At 36.0% G+C, this 18,055-nt stretch overlaps 1 protein-coding gene across 3 annotated transcripts in view; it reads right to left on the reverse strand.

The window, feature by feature from the left end:
• Window positions 1–18,055, reverse strand: part of LOC131429619 (netrin receptor unc-5-like) — a 330,312-nt gene that overhangs the window by 96,909 nt on the left and 215,348 nt on the right. For all 3 annotated transcript variants that reach the window (XM_058593852.1, XM_058593853.1, XM_058593854.1), the window contains 2 exons: window positions 7,848–8,018; window positions 7,708–7,755 (listed from right to left, as the gene is read on the reverse strand). In XM_058593852.1, the coding sequence (XP_058449835.1) occupies window positions 7,708–7,755; window positions 7,848–8,018 (219 nt within the window). The remainder of the gene's footprint in view (window positions 1–7,707; window positions 7,756–7,847; window positions 8,019–18,055) is intronic.

Here is an 18,055-nt window from a genome sequence, read left to right on the forward strand (position 1 = left end):
GGTGAGTGCCTGTGTGTGTGCGTGTGTGTATTTTTGGAGGTGGCTAGGTTTTATGTTATTGAACACGGATAGACAATTTCCTCGCATTAAACGGATTCTGTCCATAATATAAATCGTCATTACATAACGAGTAATAGAGTATTCACTAGACTTCTTTGGATTTATTTAAAACATCTATTAATGATGTTCTTCTTAATCGTACGTCTCATTTAATCAATATGGTTCCAGTCAGGATCTACATATGAATGTTATCTTCACCAATTAAGAAAAAACTGCTTGGTGAAATAGTAACTTTTTCTGCGCAGATAAATGGTAATGCGGCATTATGTGATTTTTTGTATAGAACAATGTTGGCGACTACAAAATTCTATTCCGCTGATTTGGACTGATGTTGCAAGAATAAAACTAGGTGAGGTAAAAAGAAGCGCTTCAATTGCAAAAATGATTATGATAATTTGTGGGGTCGAAATCATGTAATTTCATGTAGATTTTTTGTGGTTGTATGAAAGTTACGCAGCTGAAATTTTGCACAATCATAGTCATCTGATAAACTTTTATATAATATGTATTTTTTGAGAGTTGTATACAAAAAACAGGGGAGGGTAGGTATCTTTTAATGACGGTGCAACAGTAATAAATGGTGGAAGCTCGTTAAAGTGCAATAAATGAGCAATCGCTGTGACATGATCAACATAAGACAATTTAAGGGGTGTGCAAGGAATAGACTAGAATGATCGAAATTGGATGAAAAAAAATTATCGAACCTAAAAATTACGAAAATAGAAATCGTAACCCATTTATTTTCTCATGATTTCTACTCTTTTTCTTTCACACCCTTCAATAAATATATGTCCAAAATTTCACAACGATAGCTCAATTGTTGCACCTCGTAGAACTTTCACCAGCAAGACCAGCTACCGCTGTCGAACCGCCATTTATAGATGCCTCCCTTGGTTTTTTGTATTTGACTTTCAAAAAAATTTGTTTTGTAAAACAACCTAGTCCACAAAAGATGCAAAGTAGAAGCCCCTCTTAAAGTCGATTTAAATATTGGTGCGCAACAGTCATTCATTTTGTTTTGACAGCCAATTTTTACTTACGTGCTTGTTATCATGGTTAGTTTAGCGCACAAGGGTAAGTACCCAAGTAGCAAATGTAACTTATTGAAATTTCAAGAGGTTCTATAATTGTTTTAGAATTGTTTTTTATGTTAGAAATGTTCAAAAAGATTTTTAAATATATTAAAATCGGTTGTGCAACTGATACCTGTTAAGATTTACGATAATACCGAAAAAATCACTATAGAACAATTTTAAGTATATCTAAAACAATTGTGCAGCAAATCACCAACTTGTCCACGATGCACTAGTAAATATAGAAGCCAAAATTTTCACATCGTCATGTAAAAACGAAGTAACTAAAATAATTGTTCAACATATCAAAAATTTTCCAAATGGCTGTCATAATTGTATCGGACTCAATATATGTCGAAAGGGCTGTATATCTCTTGTGAAAAAAATAGTGGTATTATGCTCTCCGCAAGGCTAAAACTGAGAAGCCGAATTGAAAACCTCGCAGTAAAAACTATTTTGCTGCAGAGTCCACATTGTCTTGACTGCCTCATGAAATTTTAGGTCAGTGTGTGCAGTTTTCTTCATTTTTAGAAAAACAATTCGAAACTTGCAAATAAGTTGTACCAGATTAATCTGCTTGAAATGAAAGTAATTACATACGCATTGAAAACAAAAATCAAATCAAATAATTTGTATTCGGTTTTCATCTCGCGAAAATATGAACAGACCTGACATCACTTTTCAAATATATTGAACAAAATGTTAAGTTCATCATAGTTACTCTCATAGTTATATATTACCGCGTGAGCAACTTGTTTTTGCAACTAAAGCACATGGGCTCACCAAAATAATACCTACAGTGCGTATCACAAATGTCGGGTTCACTAAGATGAATGACTAAACTGTATTGTTGTTTAAGTCAACTAGTTTGATAAAAATAAAAACAAAAATTTCTCTTTTCAATATTTACATGTTTATATTTCCATTTAATTAGATAAAATAAATCATTACGTTGGGTGAACCATTTTCTTTTCAAAACACTGTTAGCCTCGATGCTGGAAAATATTGAAGAACACTTCATTTCAAGATTTTTCAGATTAATTGAAACATCAATATGATTAAATTCGTATGAAAAGGTGTATGAATGTTCGATACCTTTCTTGTACATATTTTAAACACTCTCATATTCATTAAAAAAATAGATTGTTATTTCCATAGAAATTGAACGTACATTCAAAGGCGCTTGAAAATTTCAGGTGTACGAAGACATGTTTCAGCATAAAAATGCAGTTCGTTGTCGATTTTCTATTTACTAAAACATAAAAGATCAATTCTACAATATGTAGTATTACCATTTATTTATGTGCAGAATATTTTTAAAGTTCCATGTTTGTGTTACGAGCAGTTGTTTTGAAAATCAAATGTGAAACTTATTCATTAGAAATTATGTGTGCTATGTTCTTGTTTACATTACGTAGTAGTTCCCATGAGTTACACAATTGTTTTTTCGCTGATTTAATCGCTGCATTTGTAATCAGGTCGATGCATGAGTTTTTGTATTAGTTGCACAATAATTGTGAATAAATGTTCGAGACAACGGAAGAACTTAAAGATATGTTACACAACACAGAAAAATTGCGCTTTTTCCATGACACAACTGTTACTATAATAGTAATATGAACTAAATTGATAAATTGCACAATCTGTAGAAAAATACAGGACAGAAACTTAACGTGCTACTTGGGTACTGAGCGCACTCGCTATATTTTGAGAAAGAATTTGAAGACGAAAAAATCCAGCAGTTTAGTGTCGTGCATGCTGTCTCTGCACGGAAAGACCGAAATCAGCATTTTGGCGAAAAAATGAGTTGATTTTCTGATTTTAGTTAGTTATTTTTTGAGACAACTAAAAAAATCTTACTTTTGCTAATTTAGATTTTTTAATTCTTATTCCCTTAATAATAATAAAATATTTATTTAAAATAGCTATTTTTTTAGTTGAATTCACCAATTCAACGTTCTGTCATTTCTTAGCTAAGGCACACTTCATTTCCATTCAACTAATTTTTTAGTTGAATTAGAGAAATAAAACTTTGTTTTCAACCAACATAAATGGTTGAATTGGTTTCTGCAATTGGCAGCTATATGGCGCTCTGTCACCAAAAAAACGTTAACACCGTAATGACTACTAGCCACTAGATGGCACACTACTACCGAAAAAAGTTTCAGTCGCGGTAGTCTTTTCTATATTGGCAGATATAAATACGATGTTGTATTGGAGAAAAAGACATAAGCGAAACATAAACTTCTTTTTGAACATTTTTCTTTTAAATCGCTGTTTTCTTCATTCGACTTCGTGAAATCGACTCTCTCACTGAAAACTTTTAGCTTTCGGAAAACAAAAACCGAATACAAGTATTACACCGGACGGCATAGCCCGGAAGGTTAGAAGATACAAAATACTTCATTTGACATATACAATTAGAGTGCAACATTCGAAACTCACTTCACTGTTCCGCGTAAAAACATTATTACGCACAAATTCACAAATTTACATATCGGTTTAGAAACTTATATGTGGATATGTATAATGTAACACATGCGAAAAACATCTAAACAATTTGCAAGCAGTTTCAACAAAACTGTCCTTTTTAGCTTTTTAATGGATTGTTTTGCTTTGACACTTCTCATGAGTTTTTGGCTAATAAACTTGTTAATAAAAACCAATTTCATTTTTGTTTTCTTTGTGCTATCCTTTAGCAAAGATGGTGATATATAAATAGAAACAAATTTTCTGATTTTTATTACAAAACTAGTTGTTAATGAGAATTTTGTGTTGGAATGAAATATTGCTGGTTTGTGTCCAGGGTATTCACCAACTAAACTCATTCTCTAAAAATAAGAGTTTTTTTCAGCAAAGTAAATTCTCAATTTTAACTAATTTTATAGTTATTTTGGAAATTTTGTTGTTAACTAATTCAAAAACAGTAATACGAATTAGGCGCAGAGCTAATTTCGGTCGTTCCGTGTGGACTAAAAAAGGTGGGTGGGTAATGTCAGAGGCATAATTGGATGTCGTGAATACGAATAAAACTGGCACACTTCCAAATATCTGTTAGTTGATCGATTCTCCTTCTTCACAACTAGAATTTGAAACGATGCATATTTAGAAAACCACTTTTTGAACAAATGTGAATTTTTAGTGGTGTTAAGAAATTTTTTCTTTTCGCAACATTTAAATCTGTATTTTTCAGCAGAAATAAAACACAGATTGATCTGCATATGTGAAAATCCTGTTTTACACGACACATTTTGAAACGACACTAGTATAAAGATGTGTTTTAAATCAATACTTTCATTTTCGCTTTGCGTGAGAGCGTTGCCCATCGTGCTCGTGATGGGGCAATTTTTTTCACCATACATTATGAAGAATCTGATGCTTTTGGTAAGAAATGGATAAAATTCAACAAAAATTTCATTTTGCTATCAGTACTAAATAGTTAGTAAACATTTGTATAATAACGCATAAATAATCGAAAAAGAAACAACAGGAATCTGTCATTGGATTTTAGACAATTTTGAGTTGTTTACGTTGATTTTTGAATTGATTTCGTCAGTCTTAGACAAGTTTGAAAGCTACTATTAAATCATTTTGAGTGCCCTACGTCACTTAGACGCAAACCATACACCAGAGTGTTCACCGGCGTGTACACCTTTGTGAAAATATCTGCGTCCATCTCAGAGAATTAAAGAGCTCTGCTCTAGTACTCTGCACAGTGGTTTGAATCGACAAAAACGTGAACCTAATTCTCTAGCTGCTAAACCGTTGATCCCATATACATAGTTTCTTTGGAGAACTCATTCACAAAAATATACCTCGTGATTTGATCACAATAAAAAATGTGCAAAGTATACTACGATAAAAGTTCATTTCAACAACTTTTTTCCCTTAAGAGATAGAAAAACGATGTCTTCTACAAAGTTTTAGAACTTCTAACGAGAAAAAACTTTTCCGAAGAAGCTGTAGGTCTGACGCAAAAATTTTCGGATATATGAAGCAATTTCGTTTGAAATCACTTAAAATCAATTTTTTGTATATAACTTTTTTCACAATTATTTTCAGTGTCTACTATGTTCGAGACAACTACTAAAACCGTAAAATTACAAATTTTTGTTGAAGACTGTGCACGGTTTTGCCTTTTCCTTAGAAAGTTATTGAACATTTAAACTTTTATATGCACTAACTTTAACTACCAATAGGAAGCTGGGTCGCAGAACAAAAGGCACATACATAAACTGTTTGGAAAGCTTAAATCAAGTAATATAAAGTTACGAAGTGTGTAACGTGGCCCTTTTAAATTGTGTGAATGAGACAACAAAATATAGAGTGCTTTTTTGACCAATTTCTTAGGAAAAACATTTGCTAAAACGACTATCTTTGGTTTATTAAAAGGAGCTCTGTTGGAAATGTTCAAAAATTGGAATCGGTCGTTAGTGTAGCTTTGGTGCAATGGTGTAATGATTGAATATAATTTCATGATGCATTCTTGTATGCAATTGAACAAACTAAAGAAGCATGTTAACGTGCTCATTAAATTTCGAAAAGTTTTACTTATTCTTTTAATAGAATATTCCTTATCCGTACTTTTAATTCCAAGGATGAAATCTCACACCATTACCAGTACGCCCAAAAACATCGTTTAAATTTAAGTCTTCTGAGATTAATTTCTATGTGTTGAAATGTGTAAGTCTAGCCTGCTTGAAAGGCTGAATCCTTTTTGTAAAATCACGTCGTTCTACGAAATACGTTCTTATGAATTAAGCCATATACAAAAAAAATAAATTCACACGATTTCTAAATAAATAGTACTATGAAATGGACATCAGTTGAATAAAAAATTGTATTCAAAACCATCCTCGAAGTAAAACTAAATTGGAGTACAATAATTTCAATGAATATGACCGTTTCTTTAAATTGACGCTTAGTTTTACTTTTAAAGTATGTTGAAATATGAAGCACAGTGAAATAACTTTATATTAAATTACCTACTCCAAAAATGCACTGTTGATGTTGGTGAGAGCAGCGCTGAATATTATTTTTAAGATCACAAAAGAGTTAGTTATTAATACAAATGCTGGACCATTTCGTCGATGATAATATTACAATAAAATGCGTGAGTGGTTCAACGTTACATACAGGCGTACTCGGTAAAATATCAAATCAAATTATGTCTCGCGATTTTTTTGTGATAACAATCACCTATCAACATTCACTTTGAAGAGGCATTCCGAAAAACTCGGTACTCGCTGAGAGTAAGTCATAATAGTAAGCTACAGTGAAAAGCTTTCTCTTTCGTCTGGTGTTAAAACTAATACTCTATTTTTTATACCTCGACTGCAATTTCTTGCAAAAGTTGTTGCCTAAAGGTAACTTATCGATCGATATCACAAAAGACGCGTGATATGAAGATAAACAATTTTTTTAATTTACGTTTTTCCTAAGAAATTGGTCAAAAAAGCACTCAATATTTTGTTGTCTCATTCACACAATTTAAAAGGGCCACGTTACACACTTCGTAACTTTATATTACTTGATTTAAGCTTTCCAAAAAGTTTATGTATGTGGCTTTTGGTCTGCGACCCAGCTTCCTATTGGTAGTTAAAGTTAGTGCATATAAAAGTTTAAATGTTCAATAACTTTTTAAGGAAAAGGCCAAACCGTGCACAGTCTTCAAAAAAATGTGTAATTTTACGTTTTTAGTAATTGTCTCGAAAATAGTAGACACTGAAAATAATTGTGAAGAAAGTTATGCACAAAAAATTGATTTTAAGTGATTTCAAACGAAATTGCTTCATATATATTTTTATTGTGATCAAATCACGAGGTATATTTTTTTTGAATGAGTTCTCCAAAAGAACTATGTATATCGGATCAACGGTTTAGCAGCTAGAGAATTAAGTTCACGTATTTGTCGATTCAAACCACTGTGCTCTGGTGCGAATCAGTGCTAGAGCTTAGAGATACAAGAAAATATACACGCGCACTCATGATGCGTGCACACTTTATACAACAGTGGTGTATAAATGTGAAAGAGATGAGCTCTCGTTGAAGTTGTTAGTGCGAGGGGAGAGATTTCGCTTGTTCTTCGTCACACAGATGAGATGTACATCTCTGTTTAGAAGCTACAATATGACAATGGGTTAAATGTAAATCGATTATGGCGGACATTTCTGATTCTGCAAATTCCAATAAAACACACTTAATTCTTTCTGCACAATTTTCTCGGTGAAGATTTAACTGATTTTGGAATATCTGGCCTCGTTTGAAAGCTACATCGAGATCATTGATCAAATTCAAATAGAGATTTGCTGATACTTTCATTTTTGGAAATGTTACCAGACCAGTGTCATAAGTGTTAGAATAAGGAAAGTGATAGACTAATTAATCGCAAATTGATGAAAAGTGCCCTCTTCTCATTGATTTAAGCAAAACAAATCAGCGCTTGTTTTAAACACTCGGTCCTCAGATGTTTATAAAAAATAGAAACTACCAGATATATTACAGTAACAAGATGAACCGCTTATGTCATATGTTTTAATAATCACAGTCAACGACTAATAAAGAGTCAACTTACCGAAAGTATTATCCTCGAATCCATTCGGTGTGATAATCTGTGTGTCTTCTGTGGACGACAGAAAAGAAATTCATTTTTTAAAATTCTATCGCACTCCGCTCGCAACATTAATCTGGGATGGAAAATGAAAGTACACCTACCGGGACACGTGACACAGTCGGCCGTCTTCTGTTGATTTGGACCATCGCAGGGTGTGCCACCGTACAGCGGAATCGGATCGCTGCACGTTCGCGACCGCTTCCGTCCCTGGACCGGTTTGCCCGGACAGCGACACTCCAACCAAGCGCTCCACTGACTCCAGCCTCCATTCACTGTAATGCAGCCAAGCAAAAAGCAATAGGAAACGGTTACTGTATTTGTCAAACTAGAATTGCCACAGAGTTGGCTCACCGGGAAGGCCAAGATTGATTGGGTAATTGGAGTCGAAACCTAATCCCACAATTCGCAATAACCGTAATCAGCGCCACAATTGGGCACTAGGTCAGTGGGACAGTTTGCCAAATCGAATCAATCATAGTGGATTTTGCAGTTGCAAGTTTTGGGTCCCAAAGGTGTGAATCGTGTCAAGAACCATGTAATCATCTTCCCTGGAAGCGAAACCGAGCGGTTGTTTGTGATTCACGACTTAGCACCATTACGGTTGATGCAGTTTGTTAGTTAGTTGAAGCCACAATAAACTAACGTTTCGAAAAAGCCTGAGCCTAGACTGGCCTAGACCGTACGAAACAGAGGAAGATGGAGGCCGATGTCGAATAAATGATTGCCTAATAAAATCACGTTGCCACCAAATTAACATCCTCTCCGTTGCGCTCTGCCTCTCCCATAGAGCAGCGAGATACAGGGTACATGCATATTATTTGTGCTAGTAATTTTGGGACCCTCGAGGGGTTATTTGCTTCGCGGTTGTGCATATTGCACACCATTTGTCAAGCTAACCAGCGAAGGTAAAAGGTTGAAAATTGATTTGATCCTTCAGAAATCCAATGTACATTGTTTGAAGTTTTTGTGGTATGTGTCTGAAGAGTTCCTAAAATATTGATCGAATACGTAGTGATTGTATTTTGTATAGCATATTCGTATCCGTTCATAGAATTCAATCACCGAACAATTTTATAGACTCAACTGTTTTCAAACCATTTGAAATCTTTAACGAGATATGAGAAAATATTTGCACCGAAAACTGCCGCGAGCTAGAATAAAAGTGCACAGCCTTCATAACGATCCGTCAGTTAGCAGTTTTTTAGTGAAATTCAGCCCCCGTAGCATCGAAATGTTCCAATCGTTCGAACCTCTTCGATTCGGAAGTCGAAAACACCTTTGCTTAGGTGCCAGACGGGGTGCCAGCGATGACGACATGGGGTCGGTTGATATCGACAAGCTGTTGGCAGTTGATTTGAGAAAATACCGCTCTCACTGCTGTCATTATGGCACCGAATAACAATTGACTGCATAAATCCCTCCGGTTCCGATTAGGCGGAACCGGGTTCGGTAAGATACTATGGTAAGGCACAGAGTCGAACGGCCAACAGATCGGACCTGTACCGGAATATATGGCTCCAGCCGACCCTGAGTGACGGCAGATCACACGAGACACTAAAGCCTAAAGCTATCTTGCACACCATCATCGACTGCCAGAGAACAACGTTTGCATGTACACTCAATCAGTCTCTACCTCCCTCTCGGAGGGTATCCGATTTCAGTTGCACGCTTTTGCGTTGATTTGACTGTGGCAGTCGGTTACCCGAGAGCTGTGAGGATCGCTGCAAAACCGAACGGCTCTGGGGAATGGTCAGCATCCGAGATAGAACAACATTCCGCACGGTTCACTGTTCGGGACACTCTTTTCGTTGACGGATGCGATGATGCAAATTTACACGTGATGCCAGTAATTGGCGATATCCGTAGGGCATGCCGATTGATTTCGAAATCCGTTTTCCAAGGCAGCTCGTGTTTTCAATAAGCGGCAACCGGCTAAGTGGAAAGTGTTTAGTTTAACGGAAAAGAAAAACAATAACCATAAATCGTGAAGTGAAAGGCAAAGTAACGGAACATTTAATTAAATATATCGCAAATAATTTGCTATAGTTGAAAGGGAAATTGCGAGTGAACAAAAATCAGAGTCCGGTTCATGTATTTAAATGAGCACCAATGATATGAACTTTTGTGTTACTGAAAAACCGTACCTTCCGATTTTGAAACGCTCTAAAAATGCACACATATACTTGCTGTAGATGGTGTTTTTTCTTTTTTCGAGGCAGTCTATGAAAATTATACTGTGACATACTCAAAGAACCGACTTCATAACCATTCCGCCCAATTTTAGTCTTTTGTCGGTTAATCATTCTGTTCTCTGGCGTATAAAAATGGATCTTGGTTTCATCAACAGTAACCAACCGACACCAATTGGCATCAGCATAGGCCAACACGTTTCCGAAGTGTGCTCACGTTCCCCTTTTCAATCCTGAGTATGCGAGTGCGGTATCCAGCGGCAGGACATCTTATTCATTCGCAAAATCTTGCTAAAACTATGATACGTTCGCTCAGTACTAATCCTTACGGCACTTTCCGGTCATCCAGTACCATTTCCTTTACTTTTGACATTGATTTTTGTAATCGCAATGGAAGGCGACACGCTGCGGGTTTCTCTTGAAACCACTATTTCACGGTATAATCTGCAGGAGCACTAGCCCCGTAATATTTATTCAATTCAATTTATGCCTTCAGAAATTTTTTTTTTCATTTCTCATGTAGAAAGAGTATGTAATCACTGTGAAAACCGACTTTTGAGCCAAGACCCGGAGGGCTGAATTCCACTAGGGGCTGGAGTCCACTAGGAGATGGATAGTACCTATTAGCTCTCTCCGGACAGTACCAGCCTAGATGCCGTGTGGAATCCAGCGGAAAAAAATGAACCAAGAATAGATCCACTGGGTTCCTGCTTCCATGTCGTAAAAGGCGACAATTACAGGAATTTCTTTTTCCTTTCAGTTAGCAGATATTTCCAATGTTTCACTTCTGATTACTCTATTTTACTAAATTATCTCTTCATTCAACCTATCGATTTCCGTCTAGCTTCGGAGAAAAGTTTATTTGGAACGTTTTCTTCTTCCATGTTATTGATTGTCTTTCAGGATTATAAATTGAATGATAAAAATCAACTATTTCGCAAATCCGTTGATATTTCAAAGTTAATAACAGAGATAACATATATCGGTATATTGAATACATAGTAAAAAAACATTTGATATTAATATTTCAAATAACAAAATAATATTTTTCTCAGTAGCCGGCTGCCCAGATCAACCAATATAACCAATTAATAGATTATAAAATAAAACAAAATCGCGTGAAATCTGTTGACCTTATATGGTGATTTGAAATGATTTTATAACAACTGTTTAGAATATGTCAATGCCTAGAATCAACTATTCTGTCTAAATCCTATTCACTCGTTTCTTTTGTAGCAGGTAATTCCATTTAAAAAAATGGGGAAGTTTATATTCTTTGCGCGATAGTATTGCAAATTTTTCTTTAGTTTCCTCGAATAAGAGCTGTGAATCAAGATTTCCCGGGACTTCAATATAGGATATTGTTGAAACGTTCACTCGGGAAGTCAGTAAGTTTAGTGGTGCATCCGAGCATCTTGAAATCGGAACATACTGAGTCGCGCGCGAATAATACCAATACTGAAATTTTTACTAACAAATATCCTTCTACCGTGACACTTGTGGAGTGCGCAGTAGTAACAAGTGTTGGACTAACATCCCTTCCCATTCCTTAGACGATCTACGTTCGGGTCTGGCCGGCGCCGGTACTGATCAATGAATTCTGGGGTTACCAGAAGATGTACATTGAAAGATGATTTACCAGACCAGGTCGGATCATCTAGAAATTCCCTGTACAATTTCAGCTAATCCCGATCAGTAACGGAGTAGCAACCAGGGGTGGTCGCTCAAGCTCAAGCTCAAGACCCGGAGGGCTGAATTCCACATACAATTCGAATAAGTTCGTCGGGATAATCCAAACCTAACCTTCAAAACAAACTGTGGTCAGGTATGACGTTCCATAATTTTATCTGGCTCCAACTTCCGGTTCCGGAATTAAAGGGTTGTTAGTGTTCAAAAGTGAAAATATGTGAACTAACTGGCAAAACCGATGTTCCCAAACTTATTATCAAATGGAAGGGCTTAAGATCCATTAGAAAAATCCTGAATTTAATTTAGTTCTAACTTCTGGTTTTAAAATTACAAGGAGATAAGCACGAAAAATTCGATTACAATACTAAACGGGTAATTTAAAACTAGCTGGTAGAATCTTCTAATTAGCAGATCTTGTTAGTTGATGGCCAAAAAATTATTTCTATTCTCTATTCCGGAAATAGTGATTAGAGATCCCAAAGTGGAAATTATTTTACTTCGATGCTTAGAAGACTGTTCGACCGGTTTTCACGAACTTAAATTCAAGTGAAAGATTTTAGCATCCCATAGATTTACTATGAAAATTTTAATGGATCCGACTTCCGGTTTTGCAATTACAAAACATTTTACATTTTTATTGTGAAACATGTATTTATGCACCTGAAACTTTCAAGCGCCTTCGAATAAATCCGTTTTGATGGTTGTGCACCAATTTCTGTAAAAATAACTGATTATTAAATTTTAATGAGAATCATCGAAATGTTGTTCGAAATATGTAATAGATAATTTTCAAAAATTTTGACAGATCATTTGGTCAAATTGTTATTTTAATGAATCTGAAAAAAATAAATTCTGTTTTTCTGTTAAACATTTTATTTCCAATATGGCGTTGATCGTTTCAGTCGTTTCATGAAAATGGGTTCACACAACTTAAGGATTTAAATTAGGGGAGACCGGGGTTAGCCCCCTAAACCCGGATTGGCGGTTCAATGCATAAGGCACTCGTCTTACAAACCAGCAGTCGTATGTTCTAGCCCCGACCTGGAAGGATTCGTAGTGTCACTAGCACCAGCCATGCAATGGTTCTGTACACTCTGAATCGGCTGCGAAGTCTGTTGAAACAGAAAGTCAAATTCCACTACAGGAATGTAATACCAAGGCTTTGCGGGGTTAGTCCGGACACGGGGCTAAACCCGACAGCTTAATTTTATACACTAAAACCTCAATTTACGCGAACTTAAATTAGGCGATTTTTTACGTGTTTTATTTGAAAAAACGCGATTTTTTATTTTGTTTGTTCATACGTACATGCAACAATCCAAAATGCTTCAGTGAAATCAATAATATTAAATATACACTACGGAATTGTATGGTTCCGTACAATCTAGTTAAGGTCATGGGTATCCAATAATTCACTTTGGATACCCATGACCTTAACTAGACTTTTGTAGGACTTTTGAGTGCGGTATATGCTCGTAGTACTATATTCAGCAAAATGACATACTGTGATAATCACCCTTATTCTGAATAACGACGTATCGTTTTCTTGATCGTGTTTCATTCGTATTCCTAATAACGCTAGCAAAATCAAAGGTAGTTAGGATTCGATCGAAAAACCAATACTCCGTTATTCAGAATAAGGGCGAATGTCTGTGGAAGTTCCTATCCACCCAAAACCTTCTTGGAGTTTAGGCCTTAAGGTCTACCAACGGAACCGATTACGTTAGTGAGTTTCTTTTTTGTGCTCCATACTCGTGGTATCACATTCAATTCATGGGATCATAGTGATGAATTATGAAGAAGTTCTTGTTCTTCCAAAAACTACCTGGAGTTCAGATCTCAAGATCTACCAGCATAACAAAGTGCATTAACGGGGTATTGTCCTTGGCCCGTACTCGTGATACCACATGCAATTGATAGGCTTATTATGAATGATCTACGTAAACAAAAAACTATCTGAAGTTCAGGCCTTAAGATCTACCAAAACAATAAAATACACTAACGAACTTAATCTTTACATTCCCTATTCGTGAAACACTGAAATCCTTGAACAACTGAAAATATCTCTTATACAGATCAGAATATATAAGTAAGCAATGTGTAGCTCCATGACTATGAGCTGCATTGAAAAAATATACATAAGCTGCGAATTGTTCGTGATCTTAAGACCTGTTACCACTAAAGTTCTTGGATAACTGAGAACATCCCTGAAACAGCTATAAATAGACAAGTAAACAATGTGTAGCTCTTAAAGATATGTCAGCGCACAAGAATAGACATTTGCCGTTGTAGTTCTTGCTGTGGCACAGTGTAGTCCCTAAGGTCAATATTCCAAGATGTTGTTGTTGGATTTCCGTTGTCGTAGAATAAACTCAGATGGTCCTTGATGCTTTTTCGTATGGACGTATTTAGACTTTGTATGTTATTTATACTAGAATCGAATGGAATTGAAAAAACACGCGAAAAAATTGAAATAACGAGATGTTTTATTTCTTTTACGCAACCCGACTTTGCGCTTAAATTGAGGTTCCAATGTATATGATATTTGATATTTGTGCATTGTAATGACGGTCTGGTTAGTTCATTGATATGTTCATTCCGTGCCGAATCCAGTGATTATTAAATGCTTTCGATTACGAGGAAAATAAAATTGTTTTTGTGTCTCGAAAATAATTGTCTGCGAGGGGCTGGACAACAAAAAGTGGGGCTCAATCGGACTCGGAATTTTTTACTTGAAATTCTCAACACATTGTTGAAACATACCCGAATATTGATATCTCTATTTCTATTCTAGTTCGTATCACTTATTAAAACTAGATTTACCATAAATCATATCAAAACGTTTATTATATGCGCCGAAGGAATCAAATAGGCTTCAATAAAGACTCCAAAGTCAGTTTCAACATCAATAACTTGGTACTGCAGGGTCAATACCTATATTCTTAGCAAGCAAGATTATGTCTCAAGGTTGAAACCAACATACAATCTATTCAAGCATGATTTGATTTCTTATCTTAATTTTCGGCACCCTACCGAATTCAATCTTCATTTTTGTGTGAAACTTTAAAGTCCGGTTTAGCCCCAATTGGGTTGGTCATTTCATGGTGACTGGGTAAATAAGACTAATGCTTGTCTTTCCAAGTCACAAATTGGGAATTTTAGCTAAAAGTTGAAGCTACATAACTGTATAGACAAATAGGTAAAAATCTAATTGTAACAGGTGTTTTTTTTTAATTTTCAACAAATGTCCGTTTTAACTACGCAGCATCTAAAATTTTTTATTTTAGGTTGTTCATTTCATCGCGACTTTTTACGGAAACCAATGCATATACACTAAACCACAAATTGGGAATTGTAACTGAAGGTAGAATCTACACTACGGTAAAGATAACTTGGGTAAAAACAGACCCTGTCAGCTTAGAGCGAAATCAATCTTCAGTTCAGCAACGCCATCGCACGGCATTACATTCAACATATCATGTCAATTGTATGGGTGCGCAGTGATGTTATTTTGGCCCGAACGATTTTAACATTTCTCTCCTCTACTTCTATGTACGAGATTCGATGCGTACTCGCCTGAGGGCGCCAGGCTCGCAAAAAAATATGTTGTCAATGATTTGTTCGAAAAATGTGAGAGCTGGATATCTTGTTAATATGATGTCTTTGGTGAAAACCCTCGTTGTAATGAATACTTTTTTTCAATTTCCTAAAAGTGTCCGGCATACCCCCGTTCTCCCCTATCTAAATAACCGTGAACATGGAAACAAGAATATTTCCGGAAAAAGACATTCGCAATAAGAAATGCTTCACGTTTTGTTTTTGTCTTTCTCTATAGAAAGTAACAGAATTGCTGGGGAAACCAGTTCGACGGAATCGAAAAATGTGTGTGTGTGTGTGTGTGTGTGTGTGTGTGAGAGAGAGAGAGAGAGAGAGAGAGAGAGAGTGTTTAAGTGTGTGTGTGCACCGATTTTAACAAACTTAGTTTGAAAACTACTATTGGGTCATTGATTAAGTTCCATGATCAAATGGCTGTGGCTTCTGGTTCCGGAGATATAATGGTATAAGTGACGTAACCAACAAAACGCACTTTTTCTTTCCGCTCAACTTTCTCGGATATGGCAGAACCGATTTTAGTAAGGTTCATTAAGAAGGTTTAAAGTTCAAAAGGCTATCACTTACGGTGAAGGCATATGTGACGTAAGCGTCAAAACTCATTATCATTTAATCTTCTTGGATATTGATTATCCGATATCAACAATTTAACGCTCAATCAAGACTAAAATCGGGCGGCTGGCCGATTTCGAAGTTGATGTGGCTAAAACTTTAAGGAGGAAGACACTTCGAGGGCGTATGAGTAATGTCAACAATGTGTGCGGAAAAACAAATTCCTGTGCCTTTTTTTCCTGATTTCAATCAATAAATCTTCCATATGGTTGAAAAATAAACAAATCAATAAAAGCGAAAATCGTAGTCTAAAACTCTTCCGTTTTTCCGAAAACTGTTCTAGGAAAATCATTTCAGTTTCAGTTTACTTCCACTAACACTTTCCTATATGGATTTTCTATTGCAGGTATTACTGCGAAATAAAAATTCACGTAGCTTCTATTAGTAATCCCGCAGAATCGGAACCTTTAATTTAATACGAGAAAGGCAATGGCTATGGGAGGATGTCGTTAAACTACACACTTCGAAAAACCCCTGCGATTTTACATCTTATTAGATGCACATAAAAGGAGCGTCGCAGTTCACGCAAATTTACGTGGAAGAACATTCAATATTGTGTCTAAAATTCCAGAACATGAAATTTATTTAAATAAAAAAAAATGAATACTGATAGCGAGCGCCGCGACTTGAACCAAAACCATTGGATTGCAAAGCACGTTGTTTATCGACTGAGCTACAGAAGCACACAATCGAAACCAGTAAAATTCAAGCTAATCTAACATTAAGTCGTTACAAATGAAATTTTCCATCATTTGACGAATTAGGTCTTTATGAATTACATCGCATGAGGGATTAAGTCACCTGTAAAATTCAAATTTTTTTAGAGTGCACTTATTTTTCCGAAAAACTCCTTTTTCACAAGAAAATATTTAGTTTTGTTTATATTGTGTAGCGCGAACTAATAAAAATGCATTGAAGCAGTGTGGTTAACTTTTTTATTGTGTAACTTAAAGACTGTCCCAGAAAGTATGGACGCAACCAAAAACCGCTGCCATTTCGCAATGGTTCAGAATCTGTCAATTTGTATGGCTGCGTTCTGTTACACTCTTCTCTAACCACTTGTGCAGTTGTTTATTCGTTTTCATTAGTTTGTTTCGAAATGCATGGACTTTCAGCAGAACAACGTCGAAAAATTGTGTAGAACGCGGACTGTCACTGAGAAAGATAGCAACAATGGAAGAAGTAAGTGAAAAAGCTGTGCGAAATGCAATCAGGGAGTTCGGTGATGATAACACCTTTGAGGATAAACCCAAAACGGATCGAAAAAAAGGTCCTGCTAACCCTCAGTTTTAATAAACGAATACTGAAGGCGTTCGAGCAAAAGAAGGAGGTTTCAGTTCGGGATGTGGCCAAAAAAGTGGGCACTTCGAAGTCAAATATTCTTCGTGCTAAAGAACGTTTGATTCTTCGAACCAATAAGAAGCAGAAACAACCAAAACGTAGTCCGAAACAAGAAGCAGGCCGAGAGTTCGAAAACTGTACAATACGATTCTTGTTGGAAATTTGAACTACATAATCATGGACGACAAAACCTACATGAAACTCGATTACAAATCCTTGCCGGGACCACAATATTATACAGTGCGAGAAGGGCAAGTGTTAAACCAGGCCGAGACATCGATTGAAGTCGAAAAATTTGGTAAGAAAGCTATGGTCTGGGAAGCAATTTGTAGCTGCGGTAAGATTTCGAAATCCTTCATCACCACTGCCTCAGTAACCAGCGAAATATACATCAAGGATCCTGTTGTCTTCTGGCGAGATCTTGCTTCTTGCCACTACTCGAAATCAACGGTAGAATGGTATACTATCAAAAGTGTCACTTTCGTCCCAAAAGACCTGAATCCACCAAATTGCCCACAACTTCGACCAATTGAAGAATTTTGGGCAATAACGAAGGCACATCTTAGGAAACATGTCTCGGCAGCCGAAACCATTCAACAGTTCGAAAAAGATTGGGAAAAAGTGTCAAAACTTATCGCCAAGAAGTCTGTACGGAATTTAATGAGAAACGTTCGCAAGAAGGTGCGCCAGCTAGTCTACAATGGCTAAGTAGCAAATGTTGAGAATAATATTCTGTTGTTGTAGTCTAATATTATCAGTATATCGAATAAAATTTGAATTTCTAACACTTGTGAATTATTTACAGCGAAATCAAAGTGCGTCCATACTTTCTGGAACAGTCTTTGAATCTACATTCATAAAATATT

This window comes from Malaya genurostris, chromosome 2, assembly GCF_030247185.1.
Source record: "Malaya genurostris strain Urasoe2022 chromosome 2, Malgen_1.1, whole genome shotgun sequence".
Classification (NCBI taxonomy): Eukaryota; Metazoa; Arthropoda; class Insecta; order Diptera; family Culicidae; genus Malaya; species Malaya genurostris.